This window comes from Staurois parvus, unplaced genomic scaffold (genome assembly GCF_062004578.1).
Source record: "Staurois parvus isolate SC_StPar_1 unplaced genomic scaffold, SC_StPar_1.0 ptg000799l, whole genome shotgun sequence".
Taxonomy (NCBI): Eukaryota; Metazoa; Chordata; class Amphibia; order Anura; family Ranidae; genus Staurois; species Staurois parvus.
Genome location: NW_028318595.1, coordinates 827,054 through 851,512, shown reverse-complemented (window position 1 = coordinate 851,512; position 24,459 = coordinate 827,054). Strand labels below are relative to the sequence as shown.

The 24,459-nt window shown below is 42.3% G+C and overlaps 1 protein-coding gene across 2 annotated transcripts in view; it reads left to right on the top strand.

Moving 5' to 3' along the window:
- Positions 1-24,459, top strand: part of DNASE1L3 (deoxyribonuclease 1L3) — a 69,414-nt gene that overhangs the window by 6,720 nt on the left and 38,235 nt on the right. The window contains exons 2-4 of one of the 2 annotated variants that reach the window (XM_089654794.1): positions 2,081-2,174; positions 5,968-6,056; positions 12,887-12,976. In XM_089654794.1, the coding sequence (XP_089510920.1) occupies positions 2,094-2,174; positions 5,968-6,056; positions 12,887-12,976 (260 nt within the window). In that variant the 5' untranslated portion in view covers positions 2,081-2,093. Of the gene's footprint in view, positions 1-1,881; positions 2,175-5,967; positions 6,057-12,886; positions 12,977-24,459 lie in introns of those variants that run through there. The other variant, XM_089654793.1, reaches the window with a different exon arrangement.

Sequence of the window (24,459 nt, the reverse complement as noted above, 5' to 3'; positions counted from 1 at the left end):
TTTTTCAGAAAATGAAGAAATAAAAAAAATTATTTTCACAATTTTTTTTTACATACTGTCACCAGTGCAGTCATCATATAACTGGTGTGGTGGTGATCAGGAACACTGACTGGTGACAGTATGAAAAAAATATATAATTTTTTTTAAATTTTTTTAAATTTTTTAATTATTTTTTATTTTATTTTTTATTACATTTTTTCTCTTTTTCTAAGTTTTTTTTCATATTACACTATGGCTAAAGTAGTATAATGTTACCAGAGTAACAATGTACTACATTGGGGAAGTGATCAGTATTTTTTTTTTCACACAATTTGATTGCTTATAGCAAATAATTTTTTGCTATTAGCAAGTATTTAATTGCATTTTACACAATGGATACATCTACTGACTGTCAATGTAAAGGGATACTTCTTTACTGACCAACAATGTAAGAAAGTACTTTTCCATGGACGACTAATGTGAGGAGTGGGTTTTCCAAGGACCACCAATGTAAGGGGGATTCACACTGGCCACCAATGTAAGGAAGGTCATCTACTTCAATGACCACCAAGGTCAATGGACACATCCACTGACTGTCAATGTAAAGGGATACTTCTTTACTGACCAACAATGTAAGAAAGTACTTTTCCATGGACGACTAATGTGAGGAGTGGGTTTTCCATGGACCACCAATGTAAGGGGGATTCACACTGGCCACCAATGTAAGGAAGGTCATCTACTTCAATGACCACCAAGATCAATGGACACATCCATTGACTGTCAATGTAAAGGGATACTTCTTTACTGACCAATGATGTAAGAAGGTACTTTTCCATGGACCACTAATGTGAGGAGTGAGTTTTCCATGGACCACCAATGTAAGGAGGATTCACACTGGCCACCAATGTAAGGAAGGTCATCTACTTCAATGACCACCAAGGTCAATGGACACATCCACTGACTGTCAATGTAAAGGGATACTTCTTTACTGACCAACAATGTAAGAAGGTACTTTTCCATGGACCACTAATGTGAGGAGTGAGTTTTCCATGGACCACCAATGTAAGGGGGATTCACAATGGCTACCAATGTAAGGTCATCTACTTCAATGACCACTAAGGTCAATGGACACATCCACTGACTGTCAATATAAAGGGATATTTCTTTACTGACCAACAATGTAAGAAGGAACTTTTTCATGGACCACTAATGTGAGGAGTGGGTTTTCCATGGACCACCAATGTAAGGGGGATTCACACTGGCCACCAATGTAAGGAAGGTCATCTACTTTAATGACCACTAAGGTCAATGGACACTTATCCACTGACTGGCAATGTAAAGGGATACTTTTCAATGGCCACCAATGTAAGAATAGATTACCAATGTAAAGGGATACTTCTTTACTGGCCAACATTGCAAGAAGGAACGTCTCCATGGACCACTGATGCAAGGAGGGACTTTTCCATGGACCACCAATGCAAGGAGACTATTTACGCTAACCACTAATGTAAATGGGCTTACATTATAGGGTTCTGTCTTTTCCACTAGTTACCATGATAGACGGGGGTTTTATTAGTAGGGGCTGTCCATCGATCATTAATCTAAAATTTTTCTGGATGGGTATCTCCAAACATGAAGCTATTGATCAGCATGACAGCCAGAAGGCTAACATTTTTAAAAGCAGGTCAGCAATGGGAGCCCCATGTTTCCTTCACATTTTTTTGACAGACTATTGCCTAACGTGATCGTCTGCGGGATTGCTGAACAGGAAGTCAGCTGTGTGGTTAAACAAAACCCGTATTGCATCGTCTTCATTTGAAACATTCAATTCTCATCCGTTTCCAGCTTTCATATATTTGTCAATACAACTTGACCACCTTATAATTTAGACACCCTGCACGGTGTACATAAAGGGATGATGTTGCATTTTCCTTGTTGTACTTACATGGCCTGACTTTGTTTTGCTTATCTCTATTTTGGCAGCATAGCTGTCTTTTAGTTTCGGTTCAGTGATAAAGTCACGCGAAGGAAGAAGAAGAGTGAGTTGTGGTTTCTAGCACTTTGAGAAAATAAAAATGGAATATCTGTGTTTTTATCCTAGAAGGGCTAAAAGAATGAAGATTGCTGCATTCAATGCCAGGCGGTTCGGGTTGAAGAAATGTAAGAACCCTAAGGTGTTTCCAATCATCACAAAGGTGGGTATAACAAAGACAAATGATTGTATGTAATAATATTGGGCTTCACCCATCTAAATGTGTAAAATAAATGGGTTTCTAATCAGTACTCAGATTCCAAAGCCCATGCACACTGGGTGTTAAGCCTGGGTGCATGGGGCTCAGGCGTTTAGCTGCAGGACGAGGGCACAGGTCAACCTCTATGAGAAGTTGATAGCTGCTGGGGCTAGATGGGGCTGGATGGTGCACCTAGGGGTACGAACATTTAGGGCAGTATGCACCAAGGGATGAATGCCAAGAATGCAAAAAATCTGGGGTGTGCTTGAGTTCTATTTCCTCACAGCCAATAAGAAAAGTCCATTCCAAGGCAATACTCCACTTGCTGTTTTTAGCTTGAAAACTTTTAGCCCAAAAATGGACCTCTCCAGCCCCTTGAACACATGCCTTATGGGTGAAAGCAGTTAATGATGTCCTAAATCGGGAATGTTATCATACCAACATAGAGGCAACCCTGGCAACTTTACAAAACTATAGAATGCCTGGCTGGATGTAACAGGTCTAGCCCCTCTACAGCTAATAAAAGATAGGCTATTGGGCTGATCCATACACATTCATGTTTTAAGATATTCATTCCCTACCCCCATATTTCAAAATGCAGTTAATGCCACACATTCGATTTGAGGAGGTTGAACTCTGACCTTATTGTATAACCACATCGGCATACGTAATATGTAATAAATTTAATTCAAATGTAGATGGTTGACCCTCTCTGACTTATACTCACTGGCCACTTTATTAGGTACACCTGTTCAATTGCTTGGTAACACAAATTGCCAATCAGCCAATCACATGGCAGAAATGTAACCCCTTGACACCGAGCGCATGCAAATATGAGGCCTCTCGGAGTTTGGGTCTTGACGCCGAGCGGTCACATATTTGCGTGCAATTAGAAAATACATATGTGCTGAGAGCACTCTCCCTGCGCCCTCCCAGAACATTTGTTCCGTGACTCACGGAACGGTCCCAATCTCCCCTTTCGATCGGGACCTAATCCCCTCATGTTTTGCATTGTATTGGTATTGTTCGGTCACATGTTCTGTCCCCCTTTGTAATGTACAGCGCTGAGCGAACTATAAATACTGTATAATAATAATAATGTGACTGCCGTGACGGCGAATCACGGCAGTCACATGACCTTAAAACCCCGCCCGCCTCCTGGCTTCTGAAACTCTTAAAGGGCCGGCACGAAGTGGTTAATGCATTTAGGTATCTAGATGTGGTGAAGATAACTTGCTGAAATTCAAACTGAGCATCAGAATGGGGAAAAAAGGGGATTTAAGTGACTCTGAATGTGGAATGGTTGTTGGTGCCGTTCAGGCTAGTCTAAGTATTTCAGAAACTGCTGATCCACTGGGATTTTCACACAAAACCATCTCTAGGGTTTACAGAGAATAGTCCGAAAAAAAGATAAAATATCCAGTGAACAGCAGTTGTGTGGATGAAAATTCCTTGTTGATGTCAGAGGGGAATGGGCAGACTGGTTGCTGCGACATTCAGATGGTAGGGTCAGAGTTTGGCGTAAACAACATGAAAGTATGGATCCATCCTGCCTTGTATCAATGGTTCAGGCTGGTGATGGTGGTGGTGTAATGGTGTGGGGATACTTTCTTGGAACTAGCAAGATGTACCTAATAAAGTGGCCGGTGAGTGTATGTAGAACGCATAACTTTACAGACATTTAAAGCCGAGGGTACAATATCTTCTATTATTGGAAGCTTGACTGTCATTGTTTTATGGGTCTCCTAAATAATTAACATTCCACGCCTTACCTATCATAGATGTACTTTAATATGAGTCTCTGTGAGCTATTCTACTGGAAACTAATTCTCTTAGCAATGTTTACACTTTCTACCTGTTACACCTCCCAATATGGAAATTTGATTAAAGAGGAATTCAGCCCCACCCCACAAAAAAAATTAAAAGTCAGCAGCTACAAATACTGTAGCTGCTGACTATTAATATTAGGGCACTTACCTGTCCAGGGATCCAGCGATGTCCTCACCTGAGCCAATTCTTCAATCAGCTATCGGGTGTTGGCGATTGGCGCTGCCACCTTGACTTGTAGCTTCAGCCCGGGTCCACACTGATGCGGTCCGGAATTTGCAAAGTTTTCTGTGTGAATTCTGTACCGCATCAGAATTGCACCCCGTTCATGTGAACCACTGCTAGTATGTATGTTAAGTTAACAACACCCTGAAATCGTTCCGCAAAACGTGCTGCGTTGTGTAGAATCGGATCACATAGGTGTGAATACCCATGCGATCCGATTCTAGTGCGAACACAAAAAAAGGGTCCTGCATTTTTTTGGTGCGGATGCGGTGTGATTTGAGCCATACATAATGTATGGCTCAAATTCGTATGTGATTTGTACAGGAATGCGAGCGGTTCCTGGGCGAATCACATGTGATGTACCGCACCGCATGAGTGTGAACCTAGCCTCACAGCTGGTTTCCTACTGTGCTTTGTGAATGGACCGCAATCTTCTGGGACCTGTGAAGTGTCCCAGAAGGCTGCAGGGGGAAGGAGGGGGGCCGAACTTCCGGGTCAGTTCGCCGCGGCAAACTGAGCCGGAAGTGGGAGCGGGTATCTGTTCCCCCCTTCACCACAAAAGGTGCCAAATATGGCAGCGGGGGGGGGGGGGGAGGCAGACAAGCGGAGCTTCCCCTTTTGGGTGGAACTCTGCTTTAAGTTATTGTCTGGAGCTGGGGCATCCCTAGGGTTGGTGTCACCCGGTGCAATAACAATTGCTGACATCCCCTCCGACGATCCCTGCAGAATGGATCGAATCTGCGGATTGAGCATAATGGATCGGACTCCGATCCATTATGCTCAATCCGCAGGTCCGATCCATCCTGCGGGGATCGTCGGCTTGCTTTACAACTCACCTTTTCGTGGCGCGGGTCCGGTGTCACCCTGTGTAGGTTGCATGCCAACGATCCCCGCAAGATGGATCAGATCTGCGGATTGGGGAGCATAATGGATTGAACTCCGATCCATTCTGCTCAATCCGCAGATCCGATCCATCCTGCGGGGATCGTCAGCTTGCTTTACAAAGTACCTTTTCGTGGAGCGGGTCCGGTGTCACCCCGTGTGGTAGGTGTCACCCCGTGTGGCGCGCACCCCCCGCACCTGCGTAGGGTGGAGATAACACCCGTTAAACCTCTTTTTTCTGTTTGGTATTTTTTTAATGCTTTTGACCTCTTTTCTTTTTCCTTTTTTGAGATTTTGTATTACTGCCAAGTGTTGAGCCAAACAGACGTATGTAATGTAAAAACATTTCAATTAAGAAAAGAAAAATCCACTTTTGGGCTGTAATTCCTCTTTATTAAGACTATTGAATATACCTTTATGTTGGGTCTCACCATATATTTGCTTTGATTTTCCTTTTGATCAAAACTTTTTAATAAGGTAATAGACTTTGTGGTAAATGTCACAACCAGCAGATTCCAATCTGAATTGATATTTCAATGTTTTCACAGCAACTTAAATATTTGATCCAGGTAATCAGCTGTTCCGATTTGAATGCTATAAAAGCTGTATGCGATTTCTGCCAAATATGTCTAGGCCTGGGTTTCAGAAAGTCACAGGGGAAATTTTAGTTTCTGATTCGCTTGCAATGCTATGAGAAATACATTTGGCCAGGCATGAGTAAACACATGGCAGCCCACTTCTGTTCCCTCTGGCGTTTATCATGTACAAAGTTCCTAGTGGCAGGCTGAAGATGATGAAATAACAGTCTCCATTCTATTTGCAGATTGTATCACGTTATGATATTATTGTACTAATGGAAGTTTTTGATGCAAAGGAGAAAGCTGCAAAAATGCTTGTAGAGCAGCTAAACAGGTGAGTGTTGGGAATAAAATACTTTTTTATTATTATTATTATTATTATTACAGGTATTTATAGAGCACCTACAATTTACGCAGCTTTTTCCAAATACAGGCATACCTAGGTTTACGAATTTAATTAGTTCTGCGTAAACCGATATGCGGTTTCCCTTAGGAATGCATTGAAAACCAATTAATCCGTTCTGGAGAGCAGAAAAAAGTAACAAAAAAAGTCTTTTATCTGTTCAAAACTCTTTATAAAGTGCACTTTAAAGGCATAAATACTGTACAGGGACATGATTAAAAATTAATTTGTAAATGCACTGAAAACCAATTAATCCGTTCCAGAGGTCAGAAAAAAGTCAAAAAAAGTTTTATCTGTTCAAAACTCTTTATAAATTGCACTTTAAAGGCATAAATACTGTACAAGGACATGATTAAAAAAAATTCCTAAATGCATTGAATACCAATTAATCTGTTCCTGAGGTCAGAAAAAAAGTAAAAAAAAGTCTTAACTGTTCAAAACTCTTTATAAAGTGCATTTTAAAGGCATAAATACTGTACAGGGACATGATTAACCATTAGCCACCCGGCCAATGGCCGTTTGGCAGCTTCAAAAGTGTCTCTGCACTCCGGGTGCACGCCATTTGGCGTGCTCCCGCACATGTGCAGTTTGCGCTAATGCAGAGCGGCGCAGCAGTGCGATCTGTCACCGGCCGTGCACCTCGGACACGGCCGATGACAGATCCGAGTACCGGCTCCCGTTGCTGGTACCATGTGACCTGCTGTGACCAATCACAGCAGGTCACATGACAGTTGTATACAATGGATGGCTTCCATTGTATACTAGTGTCTAGCTGTGAATGGTCACAGCAGGTCACATGCACATGTCATGTGATTAGCTGTGACCAAATCACAGCTAAGCACAAAAAAAAAAAAAGCTGAATGAATCGATTTTATTCAGGTAAATGTTTGCTTATAGCAAAGTAATTCTTTGCTATAAGCAAATTGTGTAAAAAAAAAAAAAATACTGATCACTTCCCCAAAGTAGTACAATGTTACTATGGTAACATTGTACTACTTTGGTCATAGTAAAATATGAAAAAAAAATCTTAAAAAAAATAAAACAAAATGTAATAAAAAATTAAATATAATTAAAAAAAATATATATATATATATTTTTTTTTTTTTCACACTGTCACCAGTCAGTGTCCCTGTTCACTGCCATGCCAGTTATATGATGATGCTGTACTGCACTGGTGACAGTATGTAAAAAAAAAATAGTGAAAATAATTTTTTTAATTTTTTCATTTTCCAAAAAATTATGACAAAAAAATACAACTTCAAAAAACTCGCCATGCCTCTTATGAAGTACGTCGGACTGTCTACTCTGCAAAAAGGGGTCATTTGGGGATATCTGTACTATTCTGACATTCTTGGACCTCAAGAAATTAGATTGGCTGTCAGTACTTCAGGATTGATCAATATTCAGATCTATACCATAGTTTGTGAACTCTATAACTTTCCTACAAACTAAATAATACATCCTAATTTGGGTTATTTTCACCAAAGACATGTAGCAGAATACATCTCGGCCTAAATTTATGAAGAACAATTATTTATTTGTAAACTTTTATAACAGAAACAAAGAAAAATGTGTTTTTTTTCAAAATCTTTGGTCTTTTTTTGTTAATTTAGCAAAAAATAAAAACCCCAGCGGTGATTAAATACCACCAAAAGAAAGCTCTAGTTGTGTGAAGAAAATGATAAAATTTTAGTTTGGGTACAGTGTTGTATGACCGCGCAATTGTCATTCAAAGTGTGAGAGCTCTGAAACCTGAAAAATGGCCTGGGCAGGAAGGTGTAAAATTGCACGGTATTGAAACGGTTAAAAAAAATTTGTAAATGTATTGAAAACCAATTAATCTGTTTGTATTGCGAAAAAAATACGTAAACCGAGGCATTATTTTCAATGGATTTTCATTCGTAAATTGAAAATTACATTAACCGAGGCGCTCGTAAACCGAGGTACACCTGTCTATGTTACACATTCATATCAGTTCCTGCGCTCAAGGAGCTTACAATCTAAGCAGTCTCTAACTCACATTCATACATACTAGTGTCACTTTATCTACCAGCTTGTCTTTGGAGTGTGAGAGGAAATCAGAGTACCCAGAGAAGACCCACAAAAGCACAGAGAGAACATGCAAACTCCATAGAGATAGTGGTTAGGATTTGAACTGAGGACCCCAGTGCTGCAAGGCAGAAAAGCCAACCACTAAGTCACTGTGCCCATGAAGCTTTACATGGAATATAGACATCAGAATGTAAGCAGGACCATGTTCCACCACCAGCAATGTCATGCTGGCCCAAGGCACCTCCCTATTTCCCCCTGCAACAGGAATGAGATAGGATACCAGACCGAGGCCCACCTCCAAAGATAAGGGAACATCCACATTTTCAGCCTTTTTAACCTTTACTACAGTTCTTTGACATAACACAACTTCGCCTCTGCCTCCTTACATGCAACATCAATAACACTGTACAGTTTAAATTCAACTTGTAGGTTCCCTTAGGTGGGTTTTTCAACAGAGCCTATACCAGGTGTAGCACTACACCCTTAGGAGTTGCTGAATTTTGGGTCCCCCTATAGTCCTGCACAGCCAGGCAACACACATTTCCTTCCAGCCTTGCACTCCAGAGACAGTAAACAGTCCTTGAACTTGTGAGGGATACTTGGGATGCCCAAGGAACTGTTAAGCTGAGGACAATTTCCTGGAACTATGTACAAATGCTCAGAAGGGCTTTTCTTCTTTGGAGACCTAGCCAGCCTCTCCTGATGTACCACCTCAGACACCAGATGAAATCTCCTCTTCACCCAGCTGCCTAAGGAAATTCCTGGGCAAGGGGACCCAGAATCTGACACTTTAAGAACAGCAGTCCTAGATGGGGGCTAGTCAGGATTCCCAACAGAATGCACTCTATCCTTGTCTATCCCAAGGGGTGTGGGATTACTCACTCAGTCCTCTCCTGCAAACTTGTGGGTTGGTGGCTGTCTTGAAGCCTTTTGCTGGGCTGGCTTCTTCCCTGCTTCCCAGGTTCTCCTCCTGCTAGGGATGGTTGAGGCCGAGAGATCTTCCCTTCCAGCTCCTCTACCTGTAGGTAGGCTCCTCTCCTTGACCTCCTCCCAGGCTCCACACTCCATCTTGCTCACTCCATCTTCCACCCCAACTGTCTTGTTGCTGAGCAAGCTCAATCACTTTTAAGGTGTTGGTCAGAATCCTTTAAGAGTGCAGACCAGCTCTTCCTCACTCCCGCCCACTGGCACCATCGGATTACAGAACAAACAACGTTTTCTATTTTCGATCGAAAAATCGTTCAGAATTTCGACCCATGTATGGCCTTCTTTAGAATTAAACTGGAATTTCATCGTAGAGAGAAAGTTTGACTTTATGCCCTCCTAATAGAATTGCCCTTCTATTTTTGGCAGTCTTTTGAGTGGGGAAGGGGGCGGGTACCTGGTTTTGACAGGTAACTACTCCCACTTTCAGTCGGATTGCTGCGACGATCCACTGGAAGTTCCCCCCCTCCCCCAGTCACAGGTTCCAGGAGGCTGCCGTACCATTCACAAAGAGCAGTGCGGCTTGCGCATGCGCAGTGGGCAGCCGTCCCTGTAGCTGCTAACTTTTAATTTTCTTCAAACAGGGCGAAGAACCACTTTAAATGTTATTTCTGTCTCAGATACTGGAAAAATTGTTATGATTTTTCTAAAAGTATAGTTTTATAAACTCTGTTAAAAAAAGTACCTAAAATTTTTTGGTGTACGTTTTTGGCACTCTCAATGGCTGGAATTGGTCTGTTTTGTTATAACAGGTTGGCTCTAGCCTTGTTTACTGAGGGATGGTTCCACAGTACAGCACACACGTCTGAATGCATCCTACAACATACAAGTGCTGATTGATAGTAAAAATAAATGTCACTCACACATTCCAATACACAGGTTTATACAAGTAAGAAGTTCCAGTGAAATGGATTTAATTAGGTGGGAAAGAGAAATGACCAATGTAATAAACAGCACTGCTATTATACCTGGCGTAATCCACCATGAACTGGCAAAACAAACTATATGTCAGTTCATGGTGTAATCATTCATTATGGCCAGTGGGGAATACAGAGGGCTGCTGGGAATACTGGGAGCCTAAATACACCCCCGCTGCTGTGTTTATAACTGTGTTAAAATTATTTGCAGACTCTTCTGCTATTCTTTTTGCGCTATAAAAAGAAAGAAAAAAAAAAAAAGACCGCGAATTTTGAGAAAAAAACTATGTTTTTGACTTTTTGCTATTAAACATGTCTAGTAAAAAATTTTAAAAGATCAAATAACGTCATAAATTTACGGCAAAATGTATTTGCATGTCTTTGGAAAATGGAATTTACGTAAATTATTTTCCGCAAATTGAGCTTTCTTTCGGTGGTATTTGATCGCCTGTGCATTTTTTATTCTTTGCTCTATTAAAAAAAAAAAACTATGTTTTTGACTTTTTGCTATTAAACATGTCCAGTAAAAAATTTTAAAAGATCAAATTTCGTCATAAATTTACGGCAAAATGTATTTGCATGTCTTTGCTAAATGGAATTTCCATACATTTTTTCCCGCAAATTGAGCTTGCTTTTGGTGGTATTTGATCGCCTGTGCATTTTTTATTCTTTGCTCTACTAAAAAAAAAAAAAAATAATTGTGAGAAAAAAAACTATGTTTTTGACTTTTTGCTATTAAACATGTTCGGTAAAAAAAATTTAAAAGATCAAATATCGTCATAAATTTACGCCAAAATGTATTTGCACGTCTTTGCTAAATGGAATTTTCGTCCTTTTTTTCCCGCAAATTGAGCTTTCTTTCTGTGGTATTTGATCGCCTGTGCGTTTTTTATTCTTTGCGCTATTAATTAAAGAAAACAAAAACAAAACAATTTTGAGGAAAAAAAAACAATATTTTTGACTTTTTTGCTATTAATCATGTCTAGTAAAGAAAATTAAATTGTCAAAAATTTAGTCCAAAATGTATTCTGCTACATGTCTTTGCTAAAAAAAAAAAAAGTGTTAATTAATTTGTTTATGTGAACATTGTAGCGTTTTCAAATGGCAGTATAATACTAGAATTTTTTTTTTCTTTTTTTACTAGTAATGGCGGCGTTCAGCGACTTATAGCGGGACTGCGGCGGACATTGTGACACTGGGGGGAACTGACTTGGAGTCACTGACATCCTCAGTGACACCAATACAGTGATCAGAGCTAGAAAAAAGCAATGACACTGTACTAATGGCACTGGGCAGGAAAGGGTTAACATGAGGGGCGATCAAAGGGTTAACTGTGTGCAGGGAGTATTTTACTAGGGTGCGGTGTGTTGGTGTTTCACTGTAAGCACACTGCTCTGGATGGCTGTGCTGTGCACAGCCATCCAGAGCAGTGTGCACGAGCTGACAGGGAGGAGGACTGTTAATAAACAAAACAGTCTTCCTCCCCGTCAGTGATTGTCAGAAATTGCCGGATGCCGGTGAGTAATTACCAGCCGGGCCCAATGATTGACAGTCGCAGCTGCAAATGGCGGCGCAGGTAGGGCGCATGCACGGCTCGTGTGCTCCCCCCTGCCCGGAAATGCAAAATCACACATATTGATTTTGCGCACCCATGCCGCCGTGTAGCAGTATTTCTGCTATAGGGCGGTCGGGAAGCGGTTAAAATAGCAAACATGTTATACATACCTGCTCTGTGTAATTTTTTAGCACAGACCAGCCCCGATCCTCCTCTTCTAGAGTCCCCCATCAGGGCTTGTGTCCTCTCTCCCTTGCTGAGTACCCCCATAGCAGGCCGCTTGCACTGGGGGGCACCTCTGTGTGTTTATGGCTCAGTCCCGTCCCCACTCCCTCCTCACTGACTGTGAATGACCATAGTGGAAGCCATTTTCTCAACCAATGAGAGGAGAGAGATCCAAAAGAAGCTCCTGTGCACAGCGTTGGATGAAGATCAGGCTCAGGTAAGTATCAGGGGGAAGATGCACACTGAAGGCTTTTTACCTTCATGCATAGGACCCTTTACAACCACTTTAAAGTGTTACTAAACCCCCCACAGCAGTAAAATCAGTCTGTATATGCAGTAAAGCATGCTTTTTATACTCACTGTGGAACCCAAGGGGTTAACCCTCCACATTGTGGAGGTTGTTTGATCCTGTCTTCTCTGATCCCCCCTTTTTCCGCAGTCCCAATCCATCTGCTGATAGAACAGAACCTTGTGAGCAAGCTGCACATGCTCAGTTTGATGTGTATTGCTAGAGAGGGTTTCTTTTTTTCTTGGGAGAGTGCATGTGATCAGCACATGACCAATCAGCACTTTCCAGACAGAGGGTCAGTGGCAGGAGCGGACCGACAACTCACAGGGCCCCCGAGCAATAGGGGATCATGGGACCCCTGTGTCCTTTCCCAAACTCAAAAAAGCCTATGAAAAAGGTACCAGGGGCATCTCATGGGGCCCCCTACTGACCCTGGGCCCTCAGGCAGTGCCCGAGTTTCCAAATGGTCAGTCCGCCCCTGGTCAGGGGTCCTGCATAGGACAATCAGGGAGAATGAAAAACTCCTCCTACAAGCTTTAACAAGTGCTCTGGACACTGATCTGCTGATGAGAAAAGGTATTCAGCAGTTTACTTTTACTAAAATAATTTATATATAACTATGATAATAATTGTGGGAGACCAAATATAGTGAATACAGGGTCCTGGGTGTAGTCACGCTTTAATTCTCTGTGTGCCTTGTCTTAGCACGTATTTATAATCTTTCTATTTATTTGAACAGCACGGGTGAGAAAGGAGCTTCATACCAGTACATTATAAGTAAACCATTGGGAAGAAATGATTATAAAGAGCAATACTTGTTTATATACCGGTAAGTGATGTAATTGTATGTGTGTCCATTCGTGAATAGGGTAAAGCAGTTTTAAACACCAGTGTTTTGCAGCTTAACACATCAAACACAGTAAAATAAACATTCCCCAGTAAACTGCTGAAATTCATACCCCAGCACTTACAATTTACAATTTTCAATGCTGCTGGCTCCTGCCCTCTCAGTGCTGCTTCCCTGAACTTCCGGTCTCCCCAGGAAAGGGGTAACAGGGCAGCCTGGAGCCAGGCTGTTATCTTGGAGAAGGGAGGGGCAAGAGGAGGGAGGAGCAGTGGAGTGCCTTGCCATTAGGCTATGGGGCTGTGTGTTTCTATTGCTGCACATAGTGTACAGAGACACATGCAAGGGAGGTTCTATAAGATACTGCAAGAGACAAGAGCTGCTCTAAAACAGGAAACCTAAGGCAGCAGTTGTGGCACCAGCTTAAAATGGAATATAGGCAGGGATTAAAAGATGAATCTGCATACTCAGTAAGTGATTACATCAGCTGTCGAAAGTGCTTATACACTGCGGGTTTAATGTTACTTTGATTTAGGCTGTGGGGGAGTTGTTGGATGTTGGACTGTGGGTGGCAGTTGTTGGGTGTTGGGCTGTGGGTGGCAGTTGTTGGGTGTTGGGCTGTGGGTGGCAGTTGTTGGGTGTTGGGCTGTGGGTGGCAGTTATTGGGTGTTGGGCTGTGGGTGGCAGTTGTTGGATGTTGGGCTGTGGGTGGCAGTTGTTGGGTGTTGGGTTGTGGGTGGCAGTTGTTGGGTGTTAGGCTGTGGGTGGCAGTTGTTGGGTGTTGGGCTGTGGGTGGCAGTTTTTGGGTGTTGTGCTGTGGGTGGCAGTTGTTGGGTGTTGGGCTGTGGGTGGCAGTTGTTGGGTGTTGGGCTGTGGGTGGTAGTTGTTGGGTGTTGGGCTGTGGGTGGCAGTTGTTGGGTGTTGGGCTGTGTGTGGCAGTTGTTGGGTGTGCGCTGTGGGTGGCAGTTGTTGGGTGTTGTACCTTTCTATTCTGTCAATGTTTCCTATATATCTTGTGTTTACTGTATGTATACCATGATTTGCACAGTAAGGGCTCTGGAGAGTTGGTCACATCTATAATGCTTGGCAACAGCTCTGCATGAAAACTGCAAAGGTGTAAATGTAACCCAGGGGTGTCAAACTCAATTTAATTTTTGTGCCATGTCATCATTATGGTTGCCCTCAAAAGGCCGGTTGTATCTGTAAGAATAGATGTCCAGAGCACTCCACCCTCCTTACATTAATTGTCAAGATCCCCACACCTTCCATTACATCACAGTGCACCCCTTGCCTTGTGCTGCTGCTGGGAAGACGCTGGGGATGGAGATGAGAAGCAGAAAGTACAGGGCCTGGAGGAGGACCAGAGGAGGGCTGGAGTCTGCTGAATGCTTACACCAGGAGAGGCAGAGACGAGGGTGCTGCAGCTGCAGAGGGGTGCAGGATCTGTAGACGGAGTTCTGTCCTCCTCTCTACTGCCAACTGCTGAGACGGGGTGGCAGAGACAAGCCTCTCCACTGCTGCATGGAGTAGCACAGGATCTAGCAGAGGAGTTCTGTTTCCTTCTCTGCTTCCAACTGCTTTGACAAGGTGGAGATGAGGGGGGTGCCGCAGCTGCAGGAAAGGTGGGGGGGGGGCACATGAAATGGTCTGGTGGGCTGAATTTGGTTCACAGGCCTTGTGTTTGATACATGTGATGTAGACTAGAGCTAACCATACACAACAGCACCCCACCAGATTCCTTCATCCATGATGCACAGAGTAAATTGAGGAATCTGCACTGATGGCTATTGTATTCAGACACAAGAACAAACTGGGCACTGGATTCAGATTTTCTAAGGGCCACTGAAATTGTCACTGGGCACACTGGTTGCAGCTCGGCAGTAATACACAAGATGGGGACCACCCTCAGGGACAGGGAAAGGGCCCAAAGTTGAGAATCCACATACATATAATCCAATGAGAGCACCAAACATCCAAAGTAATTGATTGATAAAGCTGAGTCATCGCAGAATAAAGCTAATGCATCTGGAGGGCCAATACATTTCCCCTTCATCAGGTATCCTTTGCTGCAGGATTTTCAGGGGCTCGAAGTAGATCAAGTGGATAGGGAGCACAAATAAAGTTGAAGCAGGCACTATTTTTTAACGTGGTAGTAAACTCCACTTTCTCTTGTAACTACAGGTAAGTCTATAATAAAGCTCACCTGTGGGTACAGTGGACATATCCTAAATGTGCACCGTTTAAGAGGTGTTTGAAGTTTAGCAGCCGGTGATGTCACTAGCGCATGCACATTGCGCTTTCAATGGATGGCATGCAGTCCATTCAGAGAGCTGTGTCGTGGCTATGACTCCCGCGCAGGAGTGATATCATTGCAGCTCTGCCATTAAAACGGCTGGAGCCCATGAACCCATAAGGAGGACTGGGTAAACATGTAAGACCTATCAGCGGTGACAGTGTGTCGCTGGAAGGTTCCGTTTTAAGGTAAGTCTGTTGTTGGGGACCACCCACCTGGCACCCACCTGGGTGCTTCCATCAGAGAACTGCTTCCTCTCCGCTGGGACACAGGAACAAGGTATTATAGCTGGTCATTGCACCCAAGAACTAGACAACACTAGCTTAGGTGCAAACAGGAACTCCTTTATTGAAAATTCACCAAAAATTTATACCACACAAATCAGATAAGAGCTTAATCACATGATCCTAAACAATGCAAACTTTAACCAATAATATCATCAGTATATCTAACAGTACATCTAATGAACAGCTAGCAGCTAATAGTGACCTAATTAGATTAGGTGCAAACAAGAACTCCTTTATTGAAAATTCACAAAGAATTTATACTACACGAATCAGATAAAAGCTTAATCACATGATCCTAAACAATGTAAACTTTAACCAATAATATCATCAGTATATCTAACAGTACATCTAATGAACAGCTAGCAGCTAATAGTGACCTAATTAGCTTAGGTGCAAACAGGAACTCCTTTATTGAAAATTCACAAAGAATTTATACCACACAAATCAGATAAGAGCTTAATATCCTAGATTGTAAGCTCGAAAGAGCAGGGCCCTTGACCCCCTCATATTTTGTTTTGTTACTCTATTGTCTCATGTTCTGTGCCCCACTATAATGTACAGCGCTGAGCAAACCTTTAAGCGCTATATAAACACTGTATAATAATAATAATAATAATCACATGATCCTAAACAATGCAAACGTTAACCAGTAATGTCATAAGTATATCTAACAGTACATCTAATGAACAGCTAGCAGCTAATAGTGACCTAATTAGCTTAGGTGCAAACAGGAACTCCTTTATTGAAAATTCACAAAGAATTTATACCACACAAATCAGATAAGAGCTTAATCACATGATCCTAAACAATGCAAACTTTAACCAGTAATATCATCAGTATATCTAACAGTACATCTAATGAACAGCTAGCAGCTAATAGTGACCTAATTAAACAGTGATCTGATTAACAGTAAGCTAATCAACAGCCGAGCACCCAGACCAGTCAGGGAGTTCACCCCAGACAGTCCAGCAACCACAACCCTGAATACACAAAGTACATTATACTTGCTGACTTTCAGGTGTTTGGCTTTCACTTGTGTAATCTGTCTACTAGAAAAGTCATCATAAGACAAAACTATACAATATTCCAACAGTCTGAAAAGTGGAATTAATTTATCTTCATAGATTTCTTGTGGGAGATTGTTGATAAATATTTCTGTCCCACGTAGAGGAGCTTCTCCAACCTAGTCTGCCAGAGGGCCCCCATATTTCCTCTGACCATTAACCTGTACAAGATTAATATTACACCTTTCCATCCACTCCAGAAGAGAAGCTTTATTGTCTTTATTCAGAGAATTAATCCAAGCTTCGCTCTCACATTAATATCCATCATCACAGACTGATTCGCTCTGTCCATGTGATCACAGGCTGAACTGAGCTCTTTTCCATTCTCTGACTGGGAGAAGCAGGCAAAATCCCTGGTCCCCTCCATGGGCCAGTGGGTAGGAAGCTAGTCCATAGTCCCCTCCAAAAGCCCCAGTACTGGTTGAGCCTGTCACATCTGTCATAATGTGTTAGTATGCAATACATACTAGCACATTGTGACATTATCCTGCAGGGGCCAATTTTTTTTTTTTTTTTTAGTTGTGGTTTACTACTGCTTTAATACGGAGTCTCCTTAATACACATGGAAGTATATTGAGCAGGAAACTACAAAAAGTGATATATAGATATTACATGTACGTACAGTCAGCATGGAGATAGCAAGGACTGTTGATATGCAATACTGCACAAAGGAGTGGTGTAAGCAGGTGAAGAAACTTTGGTCTGTGGGCCATCTAGATGTAGTATTCGCACCCTTTTTCTACAGAGTCTCTTTAAAACACAAAGAAGTACAGTGTGCATAAAACTGTTAAAAGAGATACATAGACTATACATGCACTTACAGCCAGCATGGAGATAGAAAGGACTGTTGATTTGCAAGAGTGCACAAAGGTGTAAGCGAGTGAAGAAGCTGTGGTCAGCTGTGGTCAGTGGACCATGTAGATTAGATGTAGTGCCTAGAAAGAAGACTTTAGCATATAGAGGTAGGAGAAGCAGTGGGAGGTAACAGGGTTATGCAGGTAATAAAGGAAAGAGGATTGAGATGCAAAGCTCAAGGATTGTAGAAGGAAAGAAACAAGGAGGGATGAGTCTGTAACTCACTGAGAAGAGGAGGCAATAAAGCCTAGTACACACTATAATAAAATCAGGTGAATTATCGTCTGGTTTTCCTCCATGTTTCACAGCAAGTCAAAATCGAGGATGGTACTAATTGTACGAAAATTCTCGAAAGACAAAGGCTTTTTTGTTGTTTGATGTAGAAACATTGTAGTGTAGATTATTATTGTTTATTGTTTCTGATCATGAGCAGTCTTTCATATCTGATTTTCTGTTCTGTTCACATACAAGAAAAATTTTGGAGTTTGTCCCTTCAGAAAATGTCATAGGAAAGTCTGATTCGGATAATGAAAGTTGTGTACACACTATACGAAAATTGGACGATCAGTCCTTTTATGGAATTTTACTTCCAATGTACTCATAGTGTGTACCCACATAAGTCAGGAGGTCATTGAATGCTTGACTGCAGAAGCTTTGATTGAGAAGAGGAATCAAGCAGAAGGGTCAAGCTGTAGCACCCTCTTAGTGCAGCTAGGAGGAGCTAAACCCTAACGGTTAGTTAGTAGCTTGTTAGCAGCTCAGGTGTGATAGCAAGAGGGGTCAAATTGTGGTCATGGCTGAGGAGTGGTTGGCTGCACCTCAGCCAATCCCCAACAGAAGGTGTGTCAAGGGGTTGGGACTCCCTTAAAAGTGGAAGAGTCTGCTCAGTAGCAGGAGTGTGGTGTTGGGAGAGGAGCGTGGAGCAGGAAGATGTGAGGCTGGAGGTGGAAGGTTGCCAGGAGACCTGCTGAGATGGGGCCTGCCTGCAAGCCTGGAGCTGGAATGGAAGAAAACTCGGGACTCACTGGCTCCTTGAGAGAGGACCACCTGTATGGCAGGAAAGGAGCAGCCCCGTTGATTGGACTGGTAGCAGCAGCCATCCTACAAGCGGTACAGGAGAGGATCTGAGTGAGTACACCTGCACCCCCTGGGCAGATAGGGGAAGGAGCACTATAGTGGAAAACCAAATTACACCCCTACTAGTGACTGTTCATCGCTTTTAAAGGAACAGGAGCCAGATTCCCTGCTCATGAAGAAAGTTCCAGATTGCTGGCTGAAGAGGAGTTCATCTAGGCCGGGTCTGGGGTGGTACAACTAGGACCTGCTAGCTAGCTCTCCAACAGAGACTGTGTTGCTGAAGAAGAGAAGCTTGTGGTTAGTTCAGAAATTTGTCCTCGGATATCAGCTCCCTTGGGCATTCTATACCCTGCTTACAGGTGAGCTCACCTGTGCTGGATGTGGATGCCACAAACAACAGACCAGCTCCAGCTCTTTGTGAGCTTAACAACGGACAGAGCTGTATAAGAGGGACAGCAGAGGTACTGCAGACTGCAGATGACCCAGAGAGGGAACTCCAGACCAGGCTGTGAATATCCTTAAAGGGACCTCCGGCTGACCACTGAGTGTACATATCTTTAATGCGTGATTTAATTGCACATCTGGTGAGTGCGTAATTCTTCTATTACCTGGCACATCACCATACCATTGGATGTAGAGTGTTGATCACCAACTTCTGAGATCATAATATTGGATCTCCAAATTTATCACGTCTTTTTGGACATTATATTTATCACCATTGTCACTTTATTTAGCACTATTAGTCACCTTTCAGTGACAGCATATAGTGTCATCATAAGCACTGTGTCACTTTATGGACATACTAATGTCATGAGTATATGGTCACTTTATATACACCAACAAATCACTTTGATTATTATCTGAAACAGTGATATATTTATTTATACTTCATTTTGTTGGTTTTTATTCATATTTCCACAATTGCATTAGCACTTTTTTGACTCATTTGCACTTTATTGATTTATGATATTCATGGTTTAGCGCTGCACCTACTATTCATACAATTTATATATAATTGTGTTTACTTTAAATGCATGATGAAAGTTTCCCAAAGCCCTATGGGTTAGCTTATGAGACAGCTGAGCAGATGCTGCCTGCTTACAGGCACAATGTGTATGATTGAAACTTCAACATGAGCCATGCAATCAGTCAATGAGATAATTAATCTAATTGTGTTGGTAAATTTCACCCTGAGCTTTTTAGTTCCATACAGACTGGCTTTTTTCAAAAGGGGCAAAGAGAAATGCAACAAGGAGTCTAGTGTTCCACCTTCTGGCTCAAACAGAGAACACAAAATATCAATATATTTTATCAGCCCTGACCATGATAAAACATGAAATATGGTAGAAAACTACAATACATTCTATTTACGGTAGGGGAGTGGGCTGCAGAAGAGGGACAGCCAAACCTGGGCTACAGCACATCCAAACCTGTGGTGGTGTCTTCTTAAAGCCCCACTCCGGGCAGAATATGACTCAGCTCTAAACTCCTCCTCCTACTCATCCTCCACAACACATCCTGCTAGGCCATTTTTCTTACCTGCGGAAGCAAGGTGTACACATCATCCCTTACCTCGACCAGAGAACAGCTAATCCACTTCTGCATCCTGCCACTGGAAGACCAGTAGGAAGTGTCCACAATGTGTACATGTGATATGGACTCCCGAAGAAGACCCCCCTGCCACCAAAAGTAAACAGAAGAGTGAAGTCTCATGTTAGTGAAGCTTATGGGAAGCTTTGAGTGTCTTAGTAATGTCCTAGTAACAAGGCAGGATGGAATTATTCCATCTCTGGGAGTTTTTCAGACAGGCTTCAGGAGGACCGTAAATGGCCTACACCTATAGCAAGGGAATTATTCAACTTTAGTCAAAGCTGCAGTTTGTTTTTTATCTACAGACGCCCCTTACTGTACACGCATAGGCAGGTTTTTTTATGAAGGTGAACTAACCCTTTAAGAATGTCACTACACATACAGAGGGATGGCTAATCCACATTTGGTTCATGTCTGTCAGTTACCAACAGCCCGTTTTGTATTGACAGTATTAAGATTTGAATCGTAATTCCAAGAAGAACTTGAATTTCTGGTTTCATGAGAGATCAATAGTTAACCCCTTGATGCCGAGTGCACGAAAATATGCGGCCTCTCGGCGTCTGGGCCTTGACGCCGAGCGGCTGCATATTTGCGTGCAATTAGAAAACACATATGTGCTGAGATCGCACGCCCTGCACACTCCCAACACATATGTCTGTGACTCACGGATAGGTCCTGATGTCCCCTTTTGATTGGGACCTTTTCCGATCATGTGACCGCCATGACGGACAAAGCAAAAGAAACCTGAAAGAGGCCCTAACCTATTTCTAGTCCATCTGAAATGAAATGTCCTGATTATACAGAATAATGTTAGGATGTCAATAACCATCCATGGTCTACAATTCATGACAGTATCACCGCAGTGTAATAATTCTTAATATCGGGCAAACTTAATCCTCCTTTTTCTTTCTTTCACAGACGTTCATACCTAATTCTTGGTTTCTTATTAGCCCATATATATTTAAGTATTTTTTTTTATTATTGCAAAGAGGGATCTTGGAATATGGACTGGGAGCATATGGAATTTATATAGGATATTTGGGACTATCTCCATCTTAACCAAATTTATACGCCCAATCCAAGAGACCCTTCCCCTTGAAAGTCTTCTCAGCAAATCTTTTATTTCGTTTACTAATGGGATATAGTTTATCCGGTATATATTTTTTATAGAAGGGGTCGATTTTACTCCTAGGTAGCCCAATTCCTTCTCCCTCCATGAGAATGGGAAGTCCTTTTGTAGAGTCTGCCTCTATTTCTTTGAAACATTAATATTCAAGATCTCTGATTTTATGGGGTTTATTTTCAAATTTGAAAGCTCTCCGTACTCTTTTATCAATCTCATTAGGTTAGGTAACGTTAACCCAGGATTCACAATATAGAACAACATATCATCAGCATATGCCGCTACCATATGCTCTATCTCGCCTATCTTGATTACTCTAATATCCACACTCTTTCTTACCGTCGCCAGCAAAGGTTCCAGACATAAAACAAATAATAATGGGGATAAGGGGCATCCCTGTCTTGTGCCATTGTACATCTTAACAAACTCAGAGAGAAACCCATTTACCTTAACTGCTGCTGTCGGGCCATTATAGAGCTCCTTTATCCAACTCATCATCTTAGCCCCTATTCCCAAGACCTCTAGGGTGTTTATCATGAACCCCCAATCTACCCTGTGAAATGCTTTTTCAGTGTCGATGGACAATATAATTGGTAATTTTTAATTTTTTGCCTTCTGTAAAAGAAGCAATGTTCTTAAACCATTTTCCCTCCCTTCCCTTCCTGGGACAAAGCCCACTTGTTCAAAATGTATCCATTCAGGCATCAGGTCTTCTACCTCGTAGCGAGCACCTTCGCAAACAGTTTTGTATCTGTATTTAGAAGTGATATAGGTCTGTAATTAGCACATTGTGAGCTATCCTTTCCTTCTGTTAGAATGATCGTTATATACGCTTGCAACAATTCTGCTCTTATTCCCATTCCCTCTCCTAAGGCTTTCATATATATACAAAACTTAGGTACTAATAGATCTCTAAATTTCTTATAATTAGAGATGAGCGAATCGAAGTATCCGAAGTGGAATTCGAGTCGAATATCGGAAAAATTTCGATTCGTGCCGAATCCGAAAAATAGCCTAATTCGGACGCGCGAATCGAAATTTTTCAGAAAATGGCGGCTGACATGTGCGGCGACGGAGCGGGGATGTCTGGGAAGGCGCGCAGACAAGGCGCGCTGACCCATAATGCATTCCTCAACTACATGTGATCGCATCAGCCTATCAGCAGCCAGCCAGCCAGCACTGTGTAATGGTCGAGCTATAAATAGCGGCCATTTTGGAATTCTTCATTTGCCTGCAGTTATTGAACAGAGGCAGACCGCTCTGTACTAGGGACAGGGACAGAGTTAGGGCCACAGAAACGATAATTGGGGACAGAGAAAAGTTACTTAGGGACAGAGAACCATTACTCAGGGACACAGACTTGTTAATGAGGGCCACAGAATCGTTATTTAGGGACAAAGAAACGCTAGTTAGGGCCACAGAATTCATAATCAGGGACAGACAGAATTGTTACTCAGTGCCAGAGAATTGTTACTTAGGGCCACAGAAACGTTATTAGGGCCACAGAATTGTTACTCAGGGACAGACAGAATTGTTACTGAGTGCCAGAGAATTGTTACTCAGGGACAGACAGAATTGTTACTGAGTGCCAGAGAATTGTTACTTAGGGCCACAGAAACTTTAATTAGGGCCACAGAATTTTTACTCAGGGACAGACAGAATTGTTACTGAGTGCCAGAGAATTGTTACTCAGGGACAGACAGAATTGTTACTGAGTGCCAGAGAATTGTTACTCAGGGCCACAGAAACTTTACTTAGGGCCACAGAATTTTTACTCAGGGACAGACAGAATTGTTACTGAGTGCCAGAGAATTGTTACTCAGGGACAGACAGAATTGTTACTGAGTGCCAGAGAATTGTTACTTAGGGCCACAGAAACTTTACTTAGGGCCACAGAATTGTTACTCGCACAGACACAGAATTGTTACTCGCACAGACACAGAATTGTTACTGAAGGCCACAGAACTGTTACTTAGGGCCACAGAATTGTTACTCGCACAGACACAGAATTGTTACTCGCACAGACACAGAACTGTTACTGAGGGCCACAGAACTGTTACTTAGGGACAAAGAAACGCTAGTTAGGGCCACAGAATTCATACTCAGGGACAGACAGAATTGTTACGGAGTGCCAGAGAATTGTTACTCAGGGACAGACAGAATTGTTACGGAGTGCCAGAGAATTGTTACTCAGGGACAGACAGAATTGTTACTGAGTGCCAGAGAATTGTTACTTAGGGCCACAGAAACTTTAATTAGGGCCACAGAATTTTTACTCAGGGACAGACAGAATTGTTACTGAGTGCCAGAGAATTGTTACTCAGGGACAGACAGAATTGTTACCGAGTGCCAGAGAATTGTTACTCAGGGACAGACAGAATTGTTACTGAGTGCCAGAGAATTGTTACTTAGGGCCACAGAAACTTTAATTAGGGCCACAGAATTTTTACTCAGGGACAGACAGAATTGTTACTGAGTGCCAGAGAATTGTTACTCAGGGACAGACAGAATTGTTACGGAGTGCCAGAGAATTGTTACTCAGGGCCACAGAAACTTTACTTAGGGCCACAGAATTTTTACTCAGGGACAGACAGAATTGTTACTGAGTGCCAGAGAATTGTTACTCAGGGACAGACAGAATTGTTACTGAGTGCCAGAGAATTGTTACTTAGGGCCACAGAAACTTTAATTAGGGCCACAGAATTTTTACTCAGGGACAGACAGAATTGTTACTGAGTGCCAGAGAATTGTTACTCAGGGACAGACAGAATTGTTACCGAGTGCCAGAGAATTGTTACTCAGGGACAGACAGAATTGTTACTGAGTGCCAGAGAATTGTTACTTAGGGCCACAGAAACTTTAATTAGGGCCACAGAATTTTTACTCAGGGACAGACAGAATTGTTACTGAGTGCCAGAGAATTGTTACTCAGGGACAGACAGAATTGTTACGGAGTGCCAGAGAATTGTTACTCAGGGCCACAGAAACTTTACTTAGGGCCACAGAATTTTTACTCAGGGACAGACAGAATTGTTACTGAGTGCCAGAGAATTGTTACTCAGGGACAGACAGAATTGTTACTGAGTGCCAGAGAATTGTTACTCAGGGACAGACAGAATTGTTACTGAGTGCCAGATAATTGTTACTCAGGGCCCCAGAAACTTTACTTAGGGCCACAG